The sequence below is a fragment of the Orcinus orca genome, chromosome 20, assembly GCF_937001465.1.
Source record: "Orcinus orca chromosome 20, mOrcOrc1.1, whole genome shotgun sequence".
In the NCBI taxonomy this organism is placed as follows: domain Eukaryota; kingdom Metazoa; phylum Chordata; class Mammalia; order Artiodactyla; family Delphinidae; genus Orcinus; species Orcinus orca.
Window position 1 is genome coordinate 5,491,911 of NC_064578.1, and position 22,286 is coordinate 5,514,196.

General features: G+C 43.4%; 1 protein-coding gene across 1 annotated transcript in view; it reads right to left on the bottom strand.

The window, feature by feature from the left end:
- Positions 1-22,286, bottom strand: part of CDH13 (cadherin 13) — a 999,893-nt gene that overhangs the window by 472,197 nt on the left and 505,410 nt on the right. The window contains exon 5 of the mRNA XM_004280100.4: positions 4,377-4,529. Coding sequence (XP_004280148.1) covers positions 4,377-4,529 — 153 coding nt within the window. The remainder of the gene's footprint in view (positions 1-4,376; positions 4,530-22,286) is intronic.

The following is a 22,286-nucleotide window of genomic DNA, read 5'->3' on the forward strand; positions in this document are numbered from 1 at the left end:
TAAATTGAAGAGCGAGAGGCATGGGGGACCCGGCATTAGAAACTGGGTCCTCGCGAGGCTGCTGAAGAGTGGCTCAGGCCAGGCCGCCGTTTGGCTGCTGTAGCCCTGGTACTCCTTTCAGACACTGTATGCCCAGCAAGCCCCAGCAGCCTCTCCACTGGGCACATGTGGCCCTGCGCCAGGGGTAAACCAAGACGAACAACCAACATGGCACAACTCCCTGCATGTCACCTGTACACAGCGGCGAGGAACTTAAATCCGTTTATTTTGAAACAAAGCTTAGGCATTAAAATGAAAGCTCCGTGAGGGCAGGGAACCTGGTGGGTCTCATTTCCCATTATATTCCTCATCCTGCAGGTCCTCAATCAAATATATTAAGAATGAATGAATTGATGAATCAATCGATGTGCTACGGAGTACATTATGAAACCACAAATAAACTCACGATTATTTAAGAGAAGTTCATGCTTGAGATGGGAAGGCTGGGCCACCACCAGTTTTCGTTTACCTCCTTTGCCTTTCCCCTCACTAATTCTCACTCATGTGATGAGACTGTAAGGGGCTTACCATGTTCCTGCTACTGTTCTAAACGCTTGACACGCATTAACTCATTTAGTCCATTAAATCCTATGAGATCAGTATTATTACTGTCCCCATGTCACAGATGATAAAATCAAGGCAGATACCCTGCCCAAGTTCCCATAGCTAGTCCATAAAAGCTGTGCTTTTAATTCAGCCAGCATGGCTACATGCAAAGTTATGTTTGTAACTGCTACATACTACATGGCCTCACTTTAAGGAAAAATATGAGATGCTCTATGCTACAGACCAGACTCTATTTTACTAGCTGTTCAGCAACTATTAGTTAGCAAAAACTAGTCATTTCATCTTTTATTGGGCTGGCCAAAAAGTTCGTTCGGGTTTTTCTGTAACACCTTATGGAAAAACCCAAATGAACTTTTCGGCCAACTCAATACAAGCATTAAAGGTGCTAGTACGATCCCTATTTTATGGATGAGAATCACAAGATCAGAGAGGGTTAGTGGGTTTCCCAAGATCACACAGCTCAGTAAGCAGCAGTGCTGAGACTTGAACAACAATTTTCTGACCCCAGAGCCGTTGATATTAATCACTATTATCATTTATATAAAAATAAAAGTGACCCAAATTAAAAATAAAAAAATCATGGGGTTTTCTACTCAACCCTGCCCTCTGATACCTTTGTGAGCATTAGAAAGGGGCCGCCCTCTCCCTGTGGACACAGCCCTGAACTGCAGTGCAGCTTTTGGCAAGTAAACTGGGGGCTGGATGAGGCCTTTCTCATCCCTCAGCCATCCCCCTTGGGCAGTAAAATCCCTGCACAGCTGTACCTGACAGCCCTGCATTCAGCTTTCGGAAGCCAGAGGAAAGGGACGCTTCATGAATCAAAAATTCTCCTCAAAGAAAATCTCTGACTGGCCTCTTTGGCAACATCAAAACCAAGCCACCTGATGGACCAAAGGCCACCTTCTCCTCACTCCCACTCCCTGTGAGTCCCTGAATGTTGGTGTTTGAGTTCTTCCCACTGTAACTGCCCCAAGGCATCTTCCCCTCACTGTCCCTGGAGATCAAGGTCATTGCCATCTAAGGAGAATGTTCACTCTGAGGTGGGCCCTGGTTTATGGAGCCCAGAAATCTCTCTCTGAATGTGGAAGGACTCCCAAAAGGGTGATGAAGTTTTAAACCACCTTTGGGTCCCACAAACATCAGAGAGGATCAATTAGCCATGCATATATCCAAACTCTTGTTCAGCTCTTAAAATAGCTCCTACGGAGTCACCCCAAAAAGGCATCTCAGCTTCTCATTTACCAGTTCTCACTCCTGGCAGCCAGTTTTTTTCCAGTTTCTCTGATTCACGCTAGTCCTATTTCCAGGCTACAGAACACTCCCAAGAAGACTTCTGCTCCTTTATTCTTTATCTTGTACCCTCTTAATTTCCTAGTAATTCTAGAGCTCAGCTTCCTCCAGGAATCTCTCTCTTTACTTAAAAGAGGAGCAGCAAATGCTATGAAGTTCAGTTCCTGTCAGGATAGAAGGAAAAACCATGAGTCTGTGGTAGATGTCAACCTTCTCACGGTTGAAGGTAGGAAACTGATGTTAAAAACTTGTGGAACTTAACCAAAAATTTTAAATCTTTTTCAGCAAAAGAATGAATAAGAGCAGCTCTGATTTACTGAATGCTCACTAGGTGCTGGGCATTGTGCTAAGAATTTGCAAAAATAATTTTATTTCATTTTATACAGTCCTTAGAGATGCTGGTACTATCCCCACTTTGTGGAGGAGAATTAAAAATCCTCAGAGAGGGTAAGTGGGTCGCCCAAGATAAAAACAGCACAGTAAACGGCAGTGCTGAGACTTGAATGGCAGAGGTCTGAATCACCATGCTATGAAATTATGAAATGTATCGTATCTTTAGTTCCTTGTGTCTGAAAATTAAGAGATATTCCTATCACAGGCAGGGAAAAAGTAGAGGGCATCTACCCATGGTCTGCAGCTGGCTTATCCACAGCACCTGGATACTGACAGCTGCCAGGTCACCTGTGGTCACCGTCAAGTCCAGCTGGACCTGGGAACTGCTGAGGGTACCAACATTCAATTTCTACAACAACCAGATTCCCCGCCGGGGGTTCGCTGAGGATGCACACTGGTCACCCTTTGGCGTCCTCTGACAGATGGTACCCCCTGCAGATGCTCACAGCATCTGCCTTTTGGCAAAGTTCCTGAGAGGGAGGTCCTCCCAGGACCCGGGACCCTGGAACACACCGTTCAGCATGAGGTTGGATGGGCCTTTCCTCACCCACTGCCCTGTATTTGTCTAGTATTTTAATGCCTCTAATGCCCTCTTCTATCTTCTCCTCACTGGAAACTCACAGCAATCCAGCTGGTAGCTAGGCAAGTGTTATCTGCGTTTTATGGGTGGAATCCTGAGGACCATTGCTTACTGGGTCTTCCCAAGGTCAGTATCTCATGGTGACAGAGGAGGCTAGACCCAGGGTACCCATTTCCCAGCCAGAGCACTTGACTTGCCAATGCAATGTCTCTCCACCCTCTGTCTGCAGAAAAGGAAGAATATGGAGGGTTTTTTAGGGAAGAGGAAGTAATTTTGTTGAAGTGGGATTGGGATGTTCTTACACGGTGTTTTGACGAAGAAAACCAGAGATGCCAAGTCCACTCCTAGAAATTGGCCGCCACCCCCCAGAGCCCAATCCAGGGAAATGAGCATGTGATGGGCAATGGTGATGGAAAGCAAACTCTGTTGACTGGGCCTTGTTCCCAAGTGCCTGCTTCCAGCTCAGTGTGCTGCATCCCACAAAGGGTTTTCCCCGAAAATGGCTGGGAATCCTGTCCCATTTCTTGAAAAATGAGCTTACTGCCCTCAGAGGCTTGGGTCCTTAACAGAGGCTGTGAGATGGGGCTCTTGGGGGTGTTGTAGAGAGGGGACAGGACAGACCTGGAGCCTATATGAGATTTAATGCTCACCCCAATATCCGTGTGCAACTACTTTGGTCTCTGAATCCTGAACAGGTGTCAACTTCTGAAACTATCCTTTTACAAATAGCCTTTTGTTTCTCCATATAAAAGAGAAGCAAGTACATTATAGAAAAATCAGAAAAAAAAATCAACAACGCCAAATACAACCACCAACACTTTGATTTTTCCTCTATCATGCTTCTTCACAAACATACCCACCATGATATGTGTAAATACTCCATCTGTAATGAGGATACCATATGTGTTGGTGTGTCTGTTTCCATTCAATATCTTGAAAATCTCCCATATAACTAGAACTTCTTCAAAAATATTTTAAATGGTTGTAGAAAACTTCCTTGCAAAATTGTGCCATAATTTAACCATTATATATTGCTGAATATTTAGCAACTGTTTCCATTTTAAGGATCGTGTCCTGCTATATCATCATTGTACAAAAATCTAACTAAATTCCTCCCTATTTCCTTAAGATGGCTTTCTAGAAGTAGAATGATCAGGTCCAAGGTTTTATACTTTTTATAGCTCTTCATTATCAAGCTGGTTTCTGGAAAGCCAATGTTAATGTAAGGTTTCTGACCTCCTCTGAGATCCCCCCAGGGTCCCTCTTCTTGGTTTTTAGTGCCCAAAGTCTCGCACAGACCTGGGGGGCTCTGTTGATGAGATAGGGGCCCCCACTGCTGCTGTGTCAGGGTTCAGTGCCACTTGGCTTCCACAGAGACACACTTAAAGCCGCACAGCCCCGGGTTTGGTGAAGCACAGAAATAATGAGCTCAGTGGGAGGGAAGCAGTCTTTGAAAGGCACATCTCTGCATGTGGGGTGGGCACTGCATGGGGGGAGGGGTACTCACTTGATAGGTAGCTATCGTTTCTCTGTCCAAGTTCCGTGTCACGGAGACGCTACCTGTGTTCTCATTGATTCTGAAAATTCCTTTAGGCTCTTGATCCACTCCCTTTCCAGTGAGCCGGAACTTGGACCCTTCCGGTCTGTCACTGTCGACTACCTGGTCGGAGAAACAGAGCGACATTTAAGACTCTGGCTGGAAAACACAGAGAAAGCACAGTACAAACACACCTCAGTGACCAATCCACTAATCACAGATGCCAACGCAGAGGTGCTCGATGAACTTGACTAAAGCAGCATCACCAAAAATGGCATCATTATTTAACACCTTTCATCCTAATATGCAAATCTTTGTGGCTTTCAGCCGGGGAAGCTTACCAGCCCTGGGGTGACATATATTGATGAATCTAAGAGGGAAGTAACTTCATGAAGTTCAAGGTTGGACATTTATATTATTTTTAACTCCCAGGAAACAGGCTTTTTTCTGCAAGTAAGACCAAATAAGCAATGGAAAACATTTGACAGTCCTATACCAGGCAGGCATTAATCAGGGTTCTAGGTATCTACATGTATGTAGTCATCAACAGCGCCACCTATGCCCTTTTTGCTACCAGGTACTAGGCATGGTGCTGAGAAGGAATTTTACACACACTTTAAAAAACTCTGACAACAATGCTGGGGGCAGGGAACATTATTATTCATACTTAATGAATGAAATCAATGAGACTCAGGGAGATTACACAAGCTTGCCACGGTCACAGTTACTAAAGAAACAAGGATGGGATTCAGAAGCCATCTTCCACCTCCCTAGGGGCACTGCTGTGCAACACCGTCATTGCTGAATTCACTTTAAGAGAATTCCCTATAGGTGGTCAGCCTTGATCTGACATTTAAAGAATAAATTCAAAAGGTAAAGATATAGGAAGGCAGTTCCAGGCAGAGGGAACAGCATAGACAGGCAGCAGGCAGGTTAGAGAGCCTCAAAAATTCCAGAATGGTTTGAGGAGAGGTGAGGTTGAGAGGTAATTAGGGGGCAAGTTTTGATGTCATCTGAAAGTATCCAACTAAAGAGAAAATCATAATTTGCATAGGTTAGTTCTAGAGTTCTAACAAGCATTCATGTATATTTAATATCACTTTATCATCAATACCTGCAGACATTAATTTGATTATAACACTATAAAGGTCACTAACACAATAGACATTCAGAACCACAGATAAAAGAAAGCTAATACTGATCTGGCTGTCATCAATTTACAAGTAAACAGGCACCTATTGGAATATAGTCAACTGAGCCTGGAGGACTTAGGTGGCTGAACCAGAAACGTGCCTTCTGGTGGAATCAGGAAGAGGTGTGGTGGTGGCATTTCTGTGGGCACCATGCCTGCAATTCTGACGTGTGCCACCAGGTGGCAGTGGTGCCTAAGGCAGCGTGAGCCTCATGGCAAGCCTCCTCTGCCAGGACCAGTGGAGTAAGAGCATGACGCAGTCCATAGGGCAGTACAGTTTTTTTCTGATTTAAAATATTCTTTATTAAAATACACTGAGAATTTTGATTAAACACCAGTTACCTCTGTTTGCATTTTTTTTAATTAACAGAAAATATCATCCAAAGCAAGACTAAAAATAAGGTATGTGGTATCTTCTGATGAAAAGAATTTTTAGTCACTGCTTGACTCCATTGAATCCAACTGACATTAGCCCCACTGCTTGGAAGCTCCATGAGGTCAACAGCCTCAGCATATCGGGCTCACCGCTGAGTCCCATGACTAGCAAAGTGCCGGGCATACCGCAGGGACCAACGCCAATATCTGTTTAATGAGGACCTCCACTGATTAGACAAACATATGTCTCAATCCTAGCTTGGCCGATGATCAGTCCTGTGACCTTGAATGTGATTCTTTGCCTCTTTGGTTCTCGATTTCCTTATCTATAAAATAGAGATAATGACACTTATTTCCCAGGGTTGCTGAGAGTTTGTTGAGATACTGTGTGCAAAGTACACTTCCTGGCACATAGAAGGGGCTCAATAAATCAGAACTGACAATTAGAATACTAAGATAAGAATGATAATAATAACAAAGTCATGCCATTGTTGTTAATGGGTAAGACTGACACCTCCAAGCATAAAACACATCTTAGCCACAATACAAAAAAATCCCTTTCTAAGGGAACACATTTCCTTTTTAGAAACAAAACTCACAAAAGTCTCTGGTTTCAGGACAGAAGTGATCTGGAAACACACTGTGGGAAGGGGCATCTGAGCCAGCCGTGTTCCTCTTTGTCTCTTTCACATTTACCATCGCTCCCCTCTTGCTCTTACCACTTCAGCTCAAATATGGATTAAAACCTCTTCCTTTTGCTTCCCTATACACACCCGTGGGACAAGTCCTCTCCAAAGGCCATACTAACTAAAGAGAAATGAACACGGGAAACCTACAAAGGCTATGGAACTGTCCTGCTTCCTAAGAGTGGACTTCTGACCACACCCACTAGAAAGGACCTGTCAGGAGAAGGCTTCTGTGATCTGTTCTCCTTTCTTGACCCTTCCCTGCTCTGAAAGGGTTGGGAGCACAGCACCCCAGACCTTCTGGAAGAAACACAGTGGGAGACAGTCCTGACAGCTCTCTTGAGGCAAACACTGCCATCCTCCCATTCCTCTACCTGCCATTCAGCATGGAAAGCTGAATTCTAGACTCAGAAATCCTCCCAGGGCAACTTTTCCTCCTGCTGTAAAGATCAGGTCTGTGTCATTTCCTTTCTCTCTCTTGGAGATCTTGAACCATGTGACCTCATGGAAGCAGGGTCTTGGAGAGAACCCTGTTTAATTAGTGCTGGCTGCTGGATTTAAATGAGTGATTCTCTGGGGAAGGAGCAAGACCTCTGCTCAGCAGTGCGCAAGTCTTCTCTCTCTCTCAACATTTTTTTTAAAATTTATTTTATTTATTTATTTTTGTCTGTGTTGGGTCTTCGTTGCTGCATGTGGGCTTTCTCTAGTTGCAGCGAGCGGGGGCTACTCTTTCTTGCGGTGCGCAGGCTTCTCACTGCAGTGGCTTCTCTTGTTGCGGAGCACGGGCTCCAGGCGCGCAGGCTTCAGGAGTTGTGGCACACGATCTTCAGTAGTTGTGGCTCACGGGCTCTAGAGCGCAGGCTCAGTAGTTGTGGTGCACGGCCTTAGTTGCTCCATGGCATGTGGGATCTTCCCGGACCAGGTCTCAAACCCGTGTCCCCTGCATCGGCAGGCGGATTCTTAACCACTGCGCCACCAGGGAAGTCCAACGTTTTGTTTTTAAAGGCCTGGCTTTGAACACATCAGTTGAACCTGCCTCCTGGTCCTCAGCGCTGTATCTGCTTTGAAGGAGCGCTCATAGCCACACCAGGCACGGTGCCCCCAGACTGATGAGCCGTACAGGGCTGCCAGCACAGGGAAGTGAAGGGCCTCATTCTCCCTGCAACAATTGGTCTCAAGATATGGTTCCCTGGACCAGCTTGGGCATTACATGGGAGCTCTTCAGAAATACAGATTCTCAGTCTCCACCCAGACCCCCTGGATCAGAAACGCTGGTGGTGGGGCCTAGCAACCTGTGCTTTAATAGGCCCCGTGGATGATTCTATGCACACCGGGGACTGAGGACCACCGATTTGGATGGATTTCAGCACCATCCATGCTCATTACGATTGGTGATGGTTTCCACCGTGACTGTGGGGAGACTTTGGCTGGAAAAAAGGCTGCGTCTGTTTGCTACCTCCCTTCCAGACCTATTTTAAATGTATAACACTATTAGGAACTCTTAAAAGCCTGTTTTCTAGAACGTCAGTAAAGCAGAGTTGGTATTTCTCCAAGTCCCACATTTCCGTGTGTATCAAAGGAACCCCAGGGCATGGAGGAACCTTGGAGAAGAAAGCATGGGAGTAGGGGTCATTCTCCACAGGAAAGATGGGAGTCTTGGCTCAATTTAGATTCAGAAATTACCCAACAGCTCTCCAGCTTCTTGGTCCCCAGGTGGGGCTTCAGAGGGACCCCGATCCACTCCAGCCTCACTGAGCTGGAGAAATAGGAGGTATGCAATGGCTGCAAAGGAGGCCTCAGCCACACATCACAGCTGTTCCATGCAAGTCAGGTGGGTTTCCAGATGACCTTTATTGTACTACATTAAACTCCTAAGATTTGTCCAAATGCCGCTCTATGGCTGTGGCCCCAAGGCTCTCATCCTCTTCTTGTTGTTTAATGTGATGGAATGTAAGAAATCCAGTGCACTCCTGCCCAGAACAAATCCTGTCATGAGTCTCTGCTCCTGTAGCAGCTGTTAACACACATTACACCACATAGCAGGGCTTCACAATTAGCTGGTCTTTCCTATTATTCTTTGTAATTCAACACTTCTTTTCATAGTGGGATTTTTCTTCCTTATCCTCTGAGTCGGAATGAAAAAAAATAGCTAATGATGAGAAACAACTTGGACGCCGGGTGCCGACACTCTGGGAAGGGCGTGTAAATAGCACACAGGAGTCCTGCTGCATACCTGGGTAAAGTCACTTCCCAGGCAGCAATGGGGGTGACTGGAACATCAATTGTGTCGGTGGCATGGCTCAGGTGGGACCAGAGTCCTCTGCACCCAGCAAGGGGCAGGAAATACAGAGGCTTGGAGCAAGAAGGGATGCTTGGTCTGAGTTTCAAAGGGTGTTTTCACTGCCTACTTCCTCCAGAGTGTGGTGTATTACAGACAAAGCCAGGGCCCCCCCTTGAATCCCATTCCCACCTCCATTCTCTGCTGCAAGTAGCCAACAATACCAAGTTGCATTGTGTTTTAAAGGTATTCTATGAATTTATATACATATATACATACTCACAGAATATATAGCAATTTTGAATGTTTTTACATTTTTATAAATAGGACCGTTTTGTATAAATTATTCTATAATTTTTCTATTCAATGTGGTTGGAGGTTATATATATATAGTATGTAATATTTATATATATATTATATTTATGTAATATAAATATATTTTATATCTCATAGACAGATAGATAGATACAGACTTTGGGGATAGGAGTAACTTTCCATTTATAGAAACACTGCCTAGATAGTATGAAGTTCCCATATACCTTTCATCCAATTTTCCCTAATATTAACATCTTTTATAACCATGGAACATTGGTCACAACTGAGAAATTAACACTGATGCATAACTACTAACAAACTAACCTCCAGATTTTATGTATTCAGGTTTCACCAATTTTTCTACTTCTATTATTTTTCTGATCCAAAATCCAGTCCAGAACCCCACATTACCTTTAGTCAGTGCGGTATTTTTTTTAAACATCTTTACTGGAGTATAATTGCTTTACAATGGTGTGTTAGTTTCTGCTTTATAACAAAGTGAATCAGTTATACATATACATATGTCCCCATATCTCTTCCATCTTGCGTCTCCCTCCCTCCCACCCTCCCTATCCCACCCCTCTAGGTGGTCACAGAGCACCGAGCGAGCTGATCTCCCTGTGCTATGCGGCTGCTTCCCACTAGCTATCTATTTTACGTTTGGTAGTGTATATATGTCCATGCCACTCTCTCACTTCGTCCCAGCTTACCCTTCCCCCTCCCCGTATCTTCAAGTCCATTCTCTAGTAGGTCTGTGTCTTTATTCAGTCAGTGTGGTTTTTAATTGCCCATTACGGTGCTTCCCTGTAGGTTCAGACATTTCCTTAATTGTGCTGACATCATTTTTTTCCCCCTATGGAAAATGTATTCGATACATCAAAATGCCACAGTCGCCAAGTTCTGTATATTCTCTTTACTGTAAGAACTTGTAGCTCTGTCCTCTGCCAATCTCCAGTACCTGTAATTTAACTCAGATCTCCACTAGAGATTTTTGACTGTTCTGTTGTCAGGGCCAAGAACACACACAACACTCACAGTAAGTTTTCAGCAAATATCTGCATACCAAGTAAGTAAACGAACGTTACAGTGGTCTCTTAACTGGCCTCCATGTTTCTGATTCTCTCTTTTCCCTTCGTGTCCTAATTGCAACCAGAGTGGTCATTCCAAAATGCAAACACAAATCTGGCCAAGACAGTTCTCAGATTAAAGCTTTCAATGTTTCCCCATTGCTCCCAGATGAAATTCCCCCAGGGCCCTCCTTGATGGGCCTCCACCTGCTTCTCCAGTTCTATCTCTTGCCACCATGAGCCATGGGCCTCCTGGACTTTGCCCACTTCCTCTGGACCTAGGTCAGCTGGACTCCTATCCCCCCATCCTGTCTGCTAGAGCCCCTCCTGGTCTTCCCGGACTCGGCACCAGGGATACTGCCTACTCACTGGAGCTTCTCCTGACCCTCTGCCCTGCTCCAGGGAGACAACCTCATCATCTGGGTCTAGCCCGGCTCACCACTGAGGTCTATTAAGGCACAGAGAGCGGATGGCCTCTTTGTTGGGGATGGTAATTGTCCCTTGGGCTATTTATTTCTTATTCTTTTAACATTTCCTGGGTTTGGAACATATAAGACACCCGATTGAAGCTTTGAAAAACAGTGCAACTTTGTTTGCATGTTTTTATAAGATCATAAAATGCTTCAGAAACTCACAAATTAAAGTCTGTTGTACTTTTTTTTTTTTTAATGTGATCACTTTACCTATGCAACCTCAGTATCTTCTCATTTCTCTTTTTACAAATCCCCAAAGTTACCTTCCCAGGCAGTGGTATGCCCAGGAGTCATGAAGGGGCCTAGAACGCTTTCCCATCCTTATAATTTGCAAAGGTTCCCTTGTGTGAAGACCCTCTGTCTAAGCAAACACTGCTCGCTGCACAAAGCAGCTCCAACACAAATACCGCAGCACTTCTGCCCTGTCATAGCCAACTAAATTAATGCTCTAACTCTACCTGTTCAGAAAATCAGGAGATACTTATTTTCAAAGGATAAAAGATTCTATGTATATAAGCAATATGATCGAAAGGATGAAAAACTAGAAAATAATCAGCCCCCGCCCCCACACATTTCCAAAGGGAATAAATCACATGTGAATAGTATAGGTCTTTGGGGGATGGAGGTAGGGGTGATATTTTTTCCTTCACTCTAGAATATTTTTGGTTTCAAAAAATGAGCCTATATTACTTATTATACAGTTAAAAAACAACAAAAAACTCAAAAACAAAACAACTTTTTTAAAACATGTAAGAATAATTACTGGAGCTTGGTGTATATGCTCATTTAGAAGTTGTTTTCTACTTCATGTTAAATAGGAAAAAAACCACTTACTGCCTTTATCTATGGTTATTAGAAGGCATTTTTTTTTATTGGTAGGTTGGTTCTCTGAGGTGATTTGTAAGCAGTAATTAATTCTCATCTGTGGTTTAGTCCTTTTTTTTTTTTTTTTTTGCGGTACGCGGGCCTCTCACTGCTGTGGCCTCTCCCACTGCAGAGCACAGGCTCTGGACACGCAGGCTCAGCGGCCATGGCTCACGGGCCCAGCCGTTCCGCAGCACGTGGGATCTTCCCAGACCGGGGCACGAACCCGTGTCCCCTGCATTGGCAGGCGGACTCTCAACCACTGCGCCACCAGGGAAGCCCTGTGGTTTAGACTTTGACATGCCTTTGGACTTGAAGACACTTAGCCATTCAGCAGTCTGGGCAGCTGTTACATCCATGCCCGTCTTTCAACCTCATGCTGCTCAACAACTTTCAACCATTAGGTTATAAATTAACAAGGGGGACTAAGGAAAACCCAGTGCCAAGAGTTCCAAAATACCTGGTGGAGAAGCACAGAACCAACACTCTGGCAATCCACCGGAGGAGGATGCTGGCTAGAGACCAACTGCACAGACCAGGGGTTCTCATACCAGCAGGGCTGGCTGTGTTCACCGCCGAATTCAAATGGTCTCCATCCTCCCATGGAGGGTGCTAAGGTTAAGGGCAGGATGGAGCACTTGGAAGGAAAATCAAACTCCAGTAACACATGATGAGGGGAAATCTGAATACAACTACACCTACCCTTCATCTATCAGCACTATCATTGCACCACCAGCTTTGTTTCCCTTCTTTTATGAGAAAGGCACTTAAGATTATGCCTAAGCACAGCTTAAGCTGAGTTCCATAGGATTCAGTGTTTAATTGGTGGGGTTTTTTTGCATTATTTTCTGATAGTTATAATTTTGTGGTTACTTTCTGTAGGCTATAGAATTTTTTTTAATGAGAGTATTTCTTAATTTACAAGTACTTCTAACATTTTAATTATTTATTTCCAACTTGTCATAGAATAATGTGGCTTATGAAATTTCTACTCTTGCGAGTTTTTTAAAAATTTATTCATGGCCAAGTGCAATATCATCTTCACTAAATGATCCATTGACACATGGAAAAGAATTAGTATTCTGTGGCCTTATTCACAATAGCCAAAAAGTGTAAGGACCCCAAGTGTCCAACAATGGATAAATGGATGAACAAAATGTGGTATAGGCATAAAATGGAATATTATTATTCAGCCTTAAAAGTGAAGGAAATTCTAACACATGCTACCATATGGATGAAGACATCATGTTAGTGAAATAAGCCAGGCACAAAAGGACAAATATGTATATTTAAATACACATATTTACATACATAATTGGCACAATGCTGCTCTCACTGAGGGAACTCGGTTTATATTTGTTAGTGCATTCCAAATTGATACCACCATTCACTCAGCCTGATGGTCTGTTTAACTCCCATGATTTTAATAAGATGTTTCCTTCTTGAGTATAATTTCCTCTAACATATTATCTCCCTCTACCTTCTTCTCTTCTATTCAATATATTTACTGACCATTCACGAGTTCCAGAGTGTTCAAGGGCCCTCAGTTCAGTATACTCTATGAAACCCACATTACGCAACATGGGAGATGTGCTGCAAGAGGCCACAGCAGACCAGAGAAAGAAGTCAGCTTTGGGTCATTCAGTCATTGTGCCTTACTTGTCTGGGCCCAAAGTCCATTCACTGCCCATCAGTATCACACTTCTGCATCTCTTTATTGTCCAAGAGAATAACTGGGATTCTTATGTATCACTTCCTGGGTTTCTGGTTTCTTAATGCAGACTGTGAGTGTCACCCTCCTGCTCATCGCGCCCCTTGACTTTGCCTCTTGTGTTTCTACCAAAAATCAAGATGGTCCCTTGGAACCCATAGTGAAAAGTCTAGATTTTCTATACCTGTTGCCTCTTCTCCTTATGAATCAGATGTATGGTAGTGGGAAGTAGTCACTGAGGCTGTTCTTTAATATTCTGGCTCCTCTTCTTCTGGTCACATAGGAGGACGATACTTCCCCAGTCACCTGAAGTTGGCTGTGGCCATATGACTTGCTTTAGCCAATGAAGTGTGAGTGAAAGTGACATGTGTAACTTCAGCTAATTTTGAGTAAAAGCTTTAAGAGCTATGATGTGCTTAGTCAGGTTCTTTTTGTCCTCTGCAAGGTGACGAGCTATGTTCCAAATAGTGGTGACTTCAACAACCTAGATCCCAAAGAAAGAAAAATGACAAGGTGCAGAGCCCCCACCTAACCCCTCAATGGACATGGAGCTTGGTTAAACCTTTTTTTTTTTTTCACTTTGATCAACTGAAATGGGAGTTGCTTATTACCACAGCTGAACCTAACCTATCCTGACTAACGCACAGAGTGCTTAGGACAACAGGGTTTGCAGCTTGGAGCTCACTAACAGTGTGGACATACTGGGAGTCATGTGGCCTCTCTGGGCCTCAATCCCATCCTCTGGCAAATGAGGGAAATAATGCCTATCCTAAAAGGGTTACTGTGGGTAAGGGATCTGAGAGACACCTAATGCGTCAGTACATAAACCTGCTCAATCATGTAAGGCAATTGTTATTTTTATGATTAAACGGTGGTGATGATGATGACTATAACAGAGGCTACCATTTATTGAAAAATAAGACTCTGCCACACACTATTCTAAGCATCTTACATACATAAGTTCATTTAATCCTTACCACAATTCTATGGGGTAGGTACTGATGTTAATCCCCACTTTACAAAGAAAGAAACTGAGTCACAAACACCTTACCAAAGTCAGCTAGATGATGGCCTTGCATTTGAATCCAAGTACCCAGAGCCCATGGCCTTAGCCCCCACCCCACATGGCCAACTGGTCAAAGTCTGCTGGGTTGTGTAGGAGTGCCCCAGGAGGAGAATCAACAAAGCACTGGAACCTGGCACTGTTGAAAGTGTTCCTGGTCTGGACTCCTGCTGACACACCCACCCTGTGAAGACTAGGGGCAGAGATACTCGTCTCAGGCAGAGCCCAGATTAAGGGCTTCCAAGTCTCAATTTCCAGATTTATATGTACCCAAGGGGTCGCCCATTTCCTGTGTACATCAAATTCCCGGCAGGAACATCTTTACCTTCTCACACTCTCTGAGCTTTGGCATAGTAACGGTGCAATTTGGGGGGTTTTGCATGCCTTCAGCCATGTAAAAGGATAATAAATTAATCATGCCCTTGGGCACTGTTGAAATACACATACTTAATCTCTTATTAACTTGCCGAACTTTCCTTCCTTGCCACTGCTCTGCTCCTCTCCCTTCCATCAGTTCAGATTTTTACGGTTCTCAAAGAAACCAAATATTTATGCACTCATCTGAACCACAGTGCAGAGAAAGCAGTGTAACAAAATCAGCATTATGAACCTGGAGCTATTCCCATTTGGAAGTAATAAACACGAACAATTGAACAATTTCTCCCTGGAAATGCGTGTTGGCTGCCCTTTCACTGAGGATTTCAATGCTTATTCTTGTTCTTCTTATAATTCAGGACAAATTTTAATGTTAAGTCTGACGCTTGGAAACACAAGCAAACATAAATACAATTTCAATCATTTTCAACTGAAAGCCTGACATTCTATTCCGCTTTGCATGTGCTTCGGTTAGAACCTGTGTGGGGCTTTGAAGTGCCTCATCCCCTGAAGCACCTACTCTCTCTTACAGTCGGATCACTCCTGAATAAAACCTTTCAAGGGCCCCCCTAAACCATCACTTTCAGGGAAAATTCATGCTCCCTGAGAAACGCATTCAAAGCTCTTTATAACCTGCTTTTGCCTTCAGCCTCAAATGTCGCTGAGTCCACACACATCCCCCGAGCCTGTTGTGCTGTCATTTCCCCCAAAGTGCCATGCTTGGGTCTACCGCTGTTTCAGCCCTGGGCTTACCTACTTCTGACCCATAGGCTCTTATACAAAAGCAGAGTCTGGCCAATCTGATCACCTCTTTGTGGATCCTGGGATTGGGACAGGAAGAGACTGACTCAGTTGGCTGAAGGCTGTGGACCCTTAAAGTCTTATCAGCTTGAAAGCTGAGTCTACCATCTTGGGGAGACCCAGTTGGGCCATAAGTGCAGACCTTGACAAAGAAAATAGTCTACTTGGAAAATTTAAAAAGAGAGTAATGAATACTTGTGTGTATGTGAAGCCACAGCAGGCTCCAGCATGGCATGTTACCACCCTGCACCTGATAAATGATCCACTGCAACATGACTGAATCTTACGCCTCAGCCTTGGTCTCCAAATTACACTCTTAGACCAAAATATCACAGTCCCCTTTCCCAGTGGTGTCTGGTGAATGGCTTTAATTCACCAGGATCCTACTAAATGGATACCTGTATGGCTCATTTCATCACTGTCTCTCAATTCTTTAATTACATTGATCTCTTCAGAAAGGACTTCCCTGACCACCTTATTAAAAAAAAAAGTCTCCCCTCCCAACATCATCCTCTATAACCATTTTGTTTTTCTTCACAGAATCATCACCTGACATACTTATCTGGTTTTTTTTTGTTTGTTTGTTTTTTTGCGGTACACGGGCCTCTCACTGTTGTGGCCTCTCCCGTTGTGGAGCACAGGCTCCGGACGCGCAGGCTCAGCGGCCATGGCTCACGGGCCCAGCCGCTCCGCAGCACGTGGGATCTTCCCGGACCGGGGCACGAACCCGCGTCCCCTGCATCGGCAGGCGGACTCTCAACCACTGCGCCAACAGGGAAGCCTAGTTATCTGTTTTTTATCTTTACCATTAAAATATATGCCCCAAGGTATCAGGGACTTTTGTTTGTTGCTGTGAACAGTGCATGGTGAACAACAGACATTTCAATACTTCGCAATAAATAAAGAAGTTATGTAAAGGGACGCTGAAATGAGAGACTGTGTGGTCAGAGAGAAAAGAAAATTGTAAAAGTTCATAAATCAGTGAACTTGCACAGCTGCTTTGGTTTCAAAATGGCTTATCAATTTCTGGTAAGGACCATCTCTGCTTCTTGGGCTTGAGGTCTGAGGGGTGCTCTGGTATCCTCCGAATAGTGTCACCTCCTAATTAAATGATCCCCATGAGACATCCATGTTTAAGAATAGAGCAGCACGCTCCCTGAAAGTTAAGAGGCCCGTGGATGCGATGGAATCAATGTAGGTCAACATCTTTCTTCTTCTGAAGCTTCCGGCTGCCTAAACTATGGATTTTCCAAGGGAAGCCCAACAAGAGAGCATCATACAAACTGAGTCAATGAAGCTTTGGCAAAGCATTTCAGAAGAGGCACAATAAATGGAAAGATCTTGGTGGGGGCTGTGTATGGGCTTCAGGCTCCTCTCAAGTCATGATAACAAATCCTCTAAACAGCCATGGGTCAACACAACTGCCCAATTACTGCCCTGTGGGTGACGATTCCTAAACAGGTCATGTTGTGTGCAGTGTTCTATCCCAGGGATACATGTGAGTTAAGGACCCATGAGGAAGCATGTATTTGAGAGAGAAGCCAGGTGGTCTGTTCTACAGAAGATGAACACAGTGGAGCCCCTTAAGTGATTGGAAATGTAGAAAGATGGTGGCAGGAGGCACAGTTTTGGGCATCACCCAAATACCCGCAGAAGAGATTGGTTTCATTCTGTTCTTTTGAAAAAGCCAAGATACAGAACAGACAGAGTTCAGCTCAAATGAAGGAAAACGTGCAGAGGTTAAAGAGCTTTAGCTGATGGCATGGGCAGACTGGTGATATAGAAGGCTGCCACCGCATGTCCAAGCTCACACCCCAGCTGGGAAAGAAGGTAGAGAGGTGATCAGTATCAGACAGACTCTGAGGTTGTTTCTTACTCCCAGCTGCTGTGATTACTTGAGTCGGAACTTGGAGCAGCTCTGAGCATGTGGGGGCCGGCACTCTCTGAGGCAGGCGAGGGATGAGGCGTTATCTGGGGAACTCTGTTTACAACCGGCTCAGCCACTTTCTACCCACTGGCTGGACAAGGATTCTCTTTCATTCCCTGGGCCTCCATTTCTCTGGGTGCTGCGCAGTATCTATCAATCCTCCCTCTGTGGTGCAATGGTTTAGAAAATGGCTTCGGGGTCAGTTTGAACTCTGGCTCTAATGTGTCCTTGGATTTTGACCTTGAGCAAATCTTTTCACCCATCTGAGCATCAGTTCCCTCTTCAGCTAAGTGAGGACGACAGACCCATGCCCCTGAGGTTCTGGTGAGTAGAGAGTACTACGGCTGGCACACAGTAGGCACTCAATCGATGTCAACGATTATCATCTGAATACATCTAACCACAACACCATGTCAATATCAGGATGACTTTTAATAATTATAATAATTATAGAATTATAAAATCAATTACTAATTTTAATAATTAAGAGGACTTTTTAAAACCTTCAAGTTGTACCCCAGGTAATAACTGCATTCACTGAGGTCTTATAAATGTCAGGTACCATGCTAGAGCTTTGTGTGCACTCTACCAGGGAGGTAACTATTATTTCTATTTTAAAGATGGGGAAAGGGAGACTCAGTGAGGTGAAGTCCATTGTCCAACAAGGTTACACAGCTGGCTTGGGGACAGGACGGGACATGGGAACTTCTGAGCCCAGCTGAGTTATTCCAGAACTGCGGGTGTCGGTCTGACACCAACTCCTGGCTGCTCGGTTTCTCGTGGCTCAGCCAGATGCCTCCCTAAGGAGCAAGGCTGGCTGTTCTAAGGCTGGGACTGGATCATGAAAGGCCTTCTTTGGAGGGCTTCTGTTCAACAGACCAGCCTGCTCAGACCCCACGCCACGTGGCACAGTGGGGGCTCCCTGTTACAGGGCCCAGGGCCCCGGCCCATATGTGCAGACGCACATGCTACACGATGTAAAATGAATGTCTGCACAGTCCTGGGGCTTTCTGACTTGAAGCCAAACAAATTTACCCAGGCTCATTTGTCAGCTGCCTTAACCCCCCTCCCTCCCAGCCTAGCTCATCCCTCCTTCCAAGTTCCTTAGTTGTTATAAGCTTTATCACAGAAGTAAACCAAAACGTTCTCAAGAGGAGAAGAAAAGATAAAAGCAAAAAATGCAACATCCCCAAGAGAGGAATATTTTTTATAGTTCCACAACTCTAGCAACTCTTTCTTAAAAAAAAATCCATTATTTAATTTTCGTACCATGGAGGTGCTAGTCATGAATAATGGCTCCTCTTCTACCTTCTAGTATTTCTAAAATATTAATACTGGTTGGATACCTCCCCTAAGGGGAAGCAGGAGGTGAATCTTTTATAGGCTCCTGAGCCCTGTTCCCATACTATGCATTTATGCAATTACTACCAATCATATGCTCTGGGCTTTTCAAATTATGTCTGCATCAAAGGATGGAGGCCACAGTGGGGTGGAAAGGGTAAAACGTGTTGCTAAATACTCCCTCTCTCATTATTTTCTTCATCTAAGTCTTTACTCTTTTATTATCCATCAAGATGCACCTTCTGTCTCTACACCAGACTTGGGCTATGAATCATAAGTACAAACTACAGTGAGGCAGCCAACTTCATAGCTGCCCCCCACCCCGCTCCATCCAGGTCAAACGTCCATCAAGGCTAACAAGAGTTCATTACATCTTTAGCTGCAAATTGTCAATGTGAAGCTTTGAACACTGAGTCCCAACCTATTTATTCTTGAGGTCAAAATTTTATGTCTGTGCATGTGGTGTATGTAGGCAGTGTGTGTATGTGGGACTGATCTATCTTTATACTCAGGGTTTAAGGGAAGAAGGAATAAGGAGAGTGTTTCAGAATACACTAAAAACAGTACTGTAAATTGTTGTACTTGGCAATGAACTTTTTTTTTCAATGAAAATCAGGTCTGTTTTATTCCTCTTTGTAAAACTAACACATGCACACTACGAAAAAGTTGGAAAGAAAAACCAAGGTAAAAGGTAGAAAAACAGATATTCGCTGATGATGTCCTCCTCGATGGTTACAATTATTTTAACATATCAGTGACTCCCTTCCAGTCTTTTAAATGCATACAACTGCATAAATATATTTTACTTAAATATTTTTTACTTTGGGATAATTGTAGATTCACATGCAGTTGCAAGAAATACCCTTTACCCTGTTGCCCCCACTGGTACCTTTTCATAAAACTATAGTACAAGAGCACAATCAGGATATTGACATCGATGCAATTCAGTGATCTTATTAGAGCTCCGTTTTATTTGTAGTTATCTGTGTGGGTGTGTTCATTTAGTTCTATGTCATTGTCACATGTGTAGGTTTGTGCATCCATCACCACCATTAAGCTACAAAACAGTCCATCACCGCAGGGACCCCCGTTGATGTTTTATAACCATGCCCTCCTCTCCCCCATATACCACCTCTCCCCCACATCCCTAGATCCTGCAACCGCTAATCTGTTCTCTGTTTCTGTAATTTTGTTTATTTACAAAATTTACAAAATATCATATAAATGAATTCATTCTCTATGTAATGTTTGGGATTGATCTTTTTCACTCAGCAGGATTCTCTGGAGATGCTTCCAAGCTGTTGTTGTGTATCAGTAATTCATTAATTTTATTGCTGAGCGGTGTTCCATGGATCAACATATAGACCATAGTTTAACCATTCACCTGTTGAAGGACGGCTGGGTTCTTGGCAGTTTCTGGCAGTTACGAACAAAGCTGCTACGAGCTGCTATAAACATGTGTGGACAGGTTTTTATATGAACCTAAGTATTCATTTCTCTGGATAAATGTCCAGGAGTGCAACTGTTGTGTCCTATGGTAACTGCATGTTTCACAACAAACTGCCAAGCTGGTTTCCAGTGTGGCTGTACCATTTCACATCCCCACCAGCAGTGTCTGAATGTTCGTTTCTTGCATCCTCACCGGAATGTGTTGTAGTTACTTTTTTTTTTTAAATCCATTCTAGAAGATGTGTACTGATAGCTCATTGCAGTTTTAATTTGCATTTCCCTCATGGTTAATGAGGTAGACTGTCCTTCCACGTGCCTATGTGCCATCTGTATATCCTCTTTGGTGAAATGTCTGTTCATGTCTTTTGCCCATTTTCTAATTAGGATGATTGGGAATTTTGCTGTTGAATTTTGAGAGTCCTTTATATATTCTAGATGCTAATCTTTTGTCAGATATGCAGTTTGTAAATATTTTCTTTTAGTTTATAGCTTATCTTTTCATAGGCCGAAAGTTTTAAATTTTGATAAGGTTCAATTTGTCAAATTTTCCTTTTAGGAATCTTGCTTTTTGTGTCAAGTCTACGAACTCTTTGCCTGGCCCTGAATCCCTAAGATTTCCTCCTAGTTTTTTCCTGAAGATTTAATAGTTTTACACTTTACATTTACATCCATGATCCCTTTACAGTTAACTTTTATATAAGGCATGAGGCTTAAATTGAGGTTCATCTTTTGCCTACAGATGTCTAATAGCACCAGCATCATTTGCTGAAGGAGCTAACTTTCCTCCACTGAATTGCTTTTGAATCTTTAGTGAGAATCGGTGGGGAAAACCAGGTGAAATCTCATTCCTGGTTCTCTATTCTGTTCCATCAACCTATGTGCCTTTTTCTCTGCTGTACCACATTGTCTTGATTACTATGGCTACATAGTCTTAACAACGGGTAGAGTGATTCCTCCCACTTTACTCATCTTTTTCAAGATTGCTTAGCTCTCCTGGGGCCTGTGCCTTTCCACATAAATTTCAGAATAAGCTTGTCTCTGCCTATAGAAAACCTTGCTGGGTTTTTTTATACCAACTGCATTAAAACATAAATATATCTTTATTTTTTTAACATATGATACCATGAGCATTTTCCCTGTTATTACTAACTCCTTTTTAATGGCTACCCAATATCTTAAAATACATACATCATTTAACAACCAATTCAGTAATAATGGACATTTGATTCTTTTCAGTTTTGAATAATGTGAATGAAGCTACCAAGAATATCTTGCAAAAGAAGAAAATTCTCTGCATTTTGGAGTATTTCCTTAGGATAGATTCCCAGAAGTGGCATTACTCAAATAAAGAGGAAGAATATCTTACAGTTATTCCTGTTTGGCTATTCTTTCACATATGTTTACCTATATGTGAAAAACATTACCATTAGCTTTAAAATTTCATTTCGTTTTGAGTTTGAATGTCAAGGTAGGAAAGATACCCATCAATGAGAAAAAGGGACATTGTAGAATTGGCAAATAATGTAGCAATCATGCCTCCCAGAATGATGCTGATTGTAATACCACCTGGCCCAACTCTTCAGAGTGGTGCTACACACCTCCTCTCAGGTAATCCCCTCGACATCCAGCGAAGGCAGGTAAGGAAGATCAATTCCTGTTTCACCTACTTTAGGACAGCTATTTGCTACTAAAATGTTTTTTAGAGTCTCTTTTCAGCCTTAAGAAAAAAGATTCAGTTAAGTCACTTTTTTTTACCCATGAAAAGGGAAAGGGACAAATTGACCAGCCTAATCTATCTCCTTATTGTTTTGACCATGAAAATGGCTGTTACAGGAGATGCCCTGAATGGGAGGTGAGAAACATCTGCCTGGTAGAGTAACCGATGACACCTCAGCAGGGCTGACACAGTTCCATTTATGCTTTTATCCTTCCTAATTGGGTTTTCTCCTTTTTCTCTAATGGA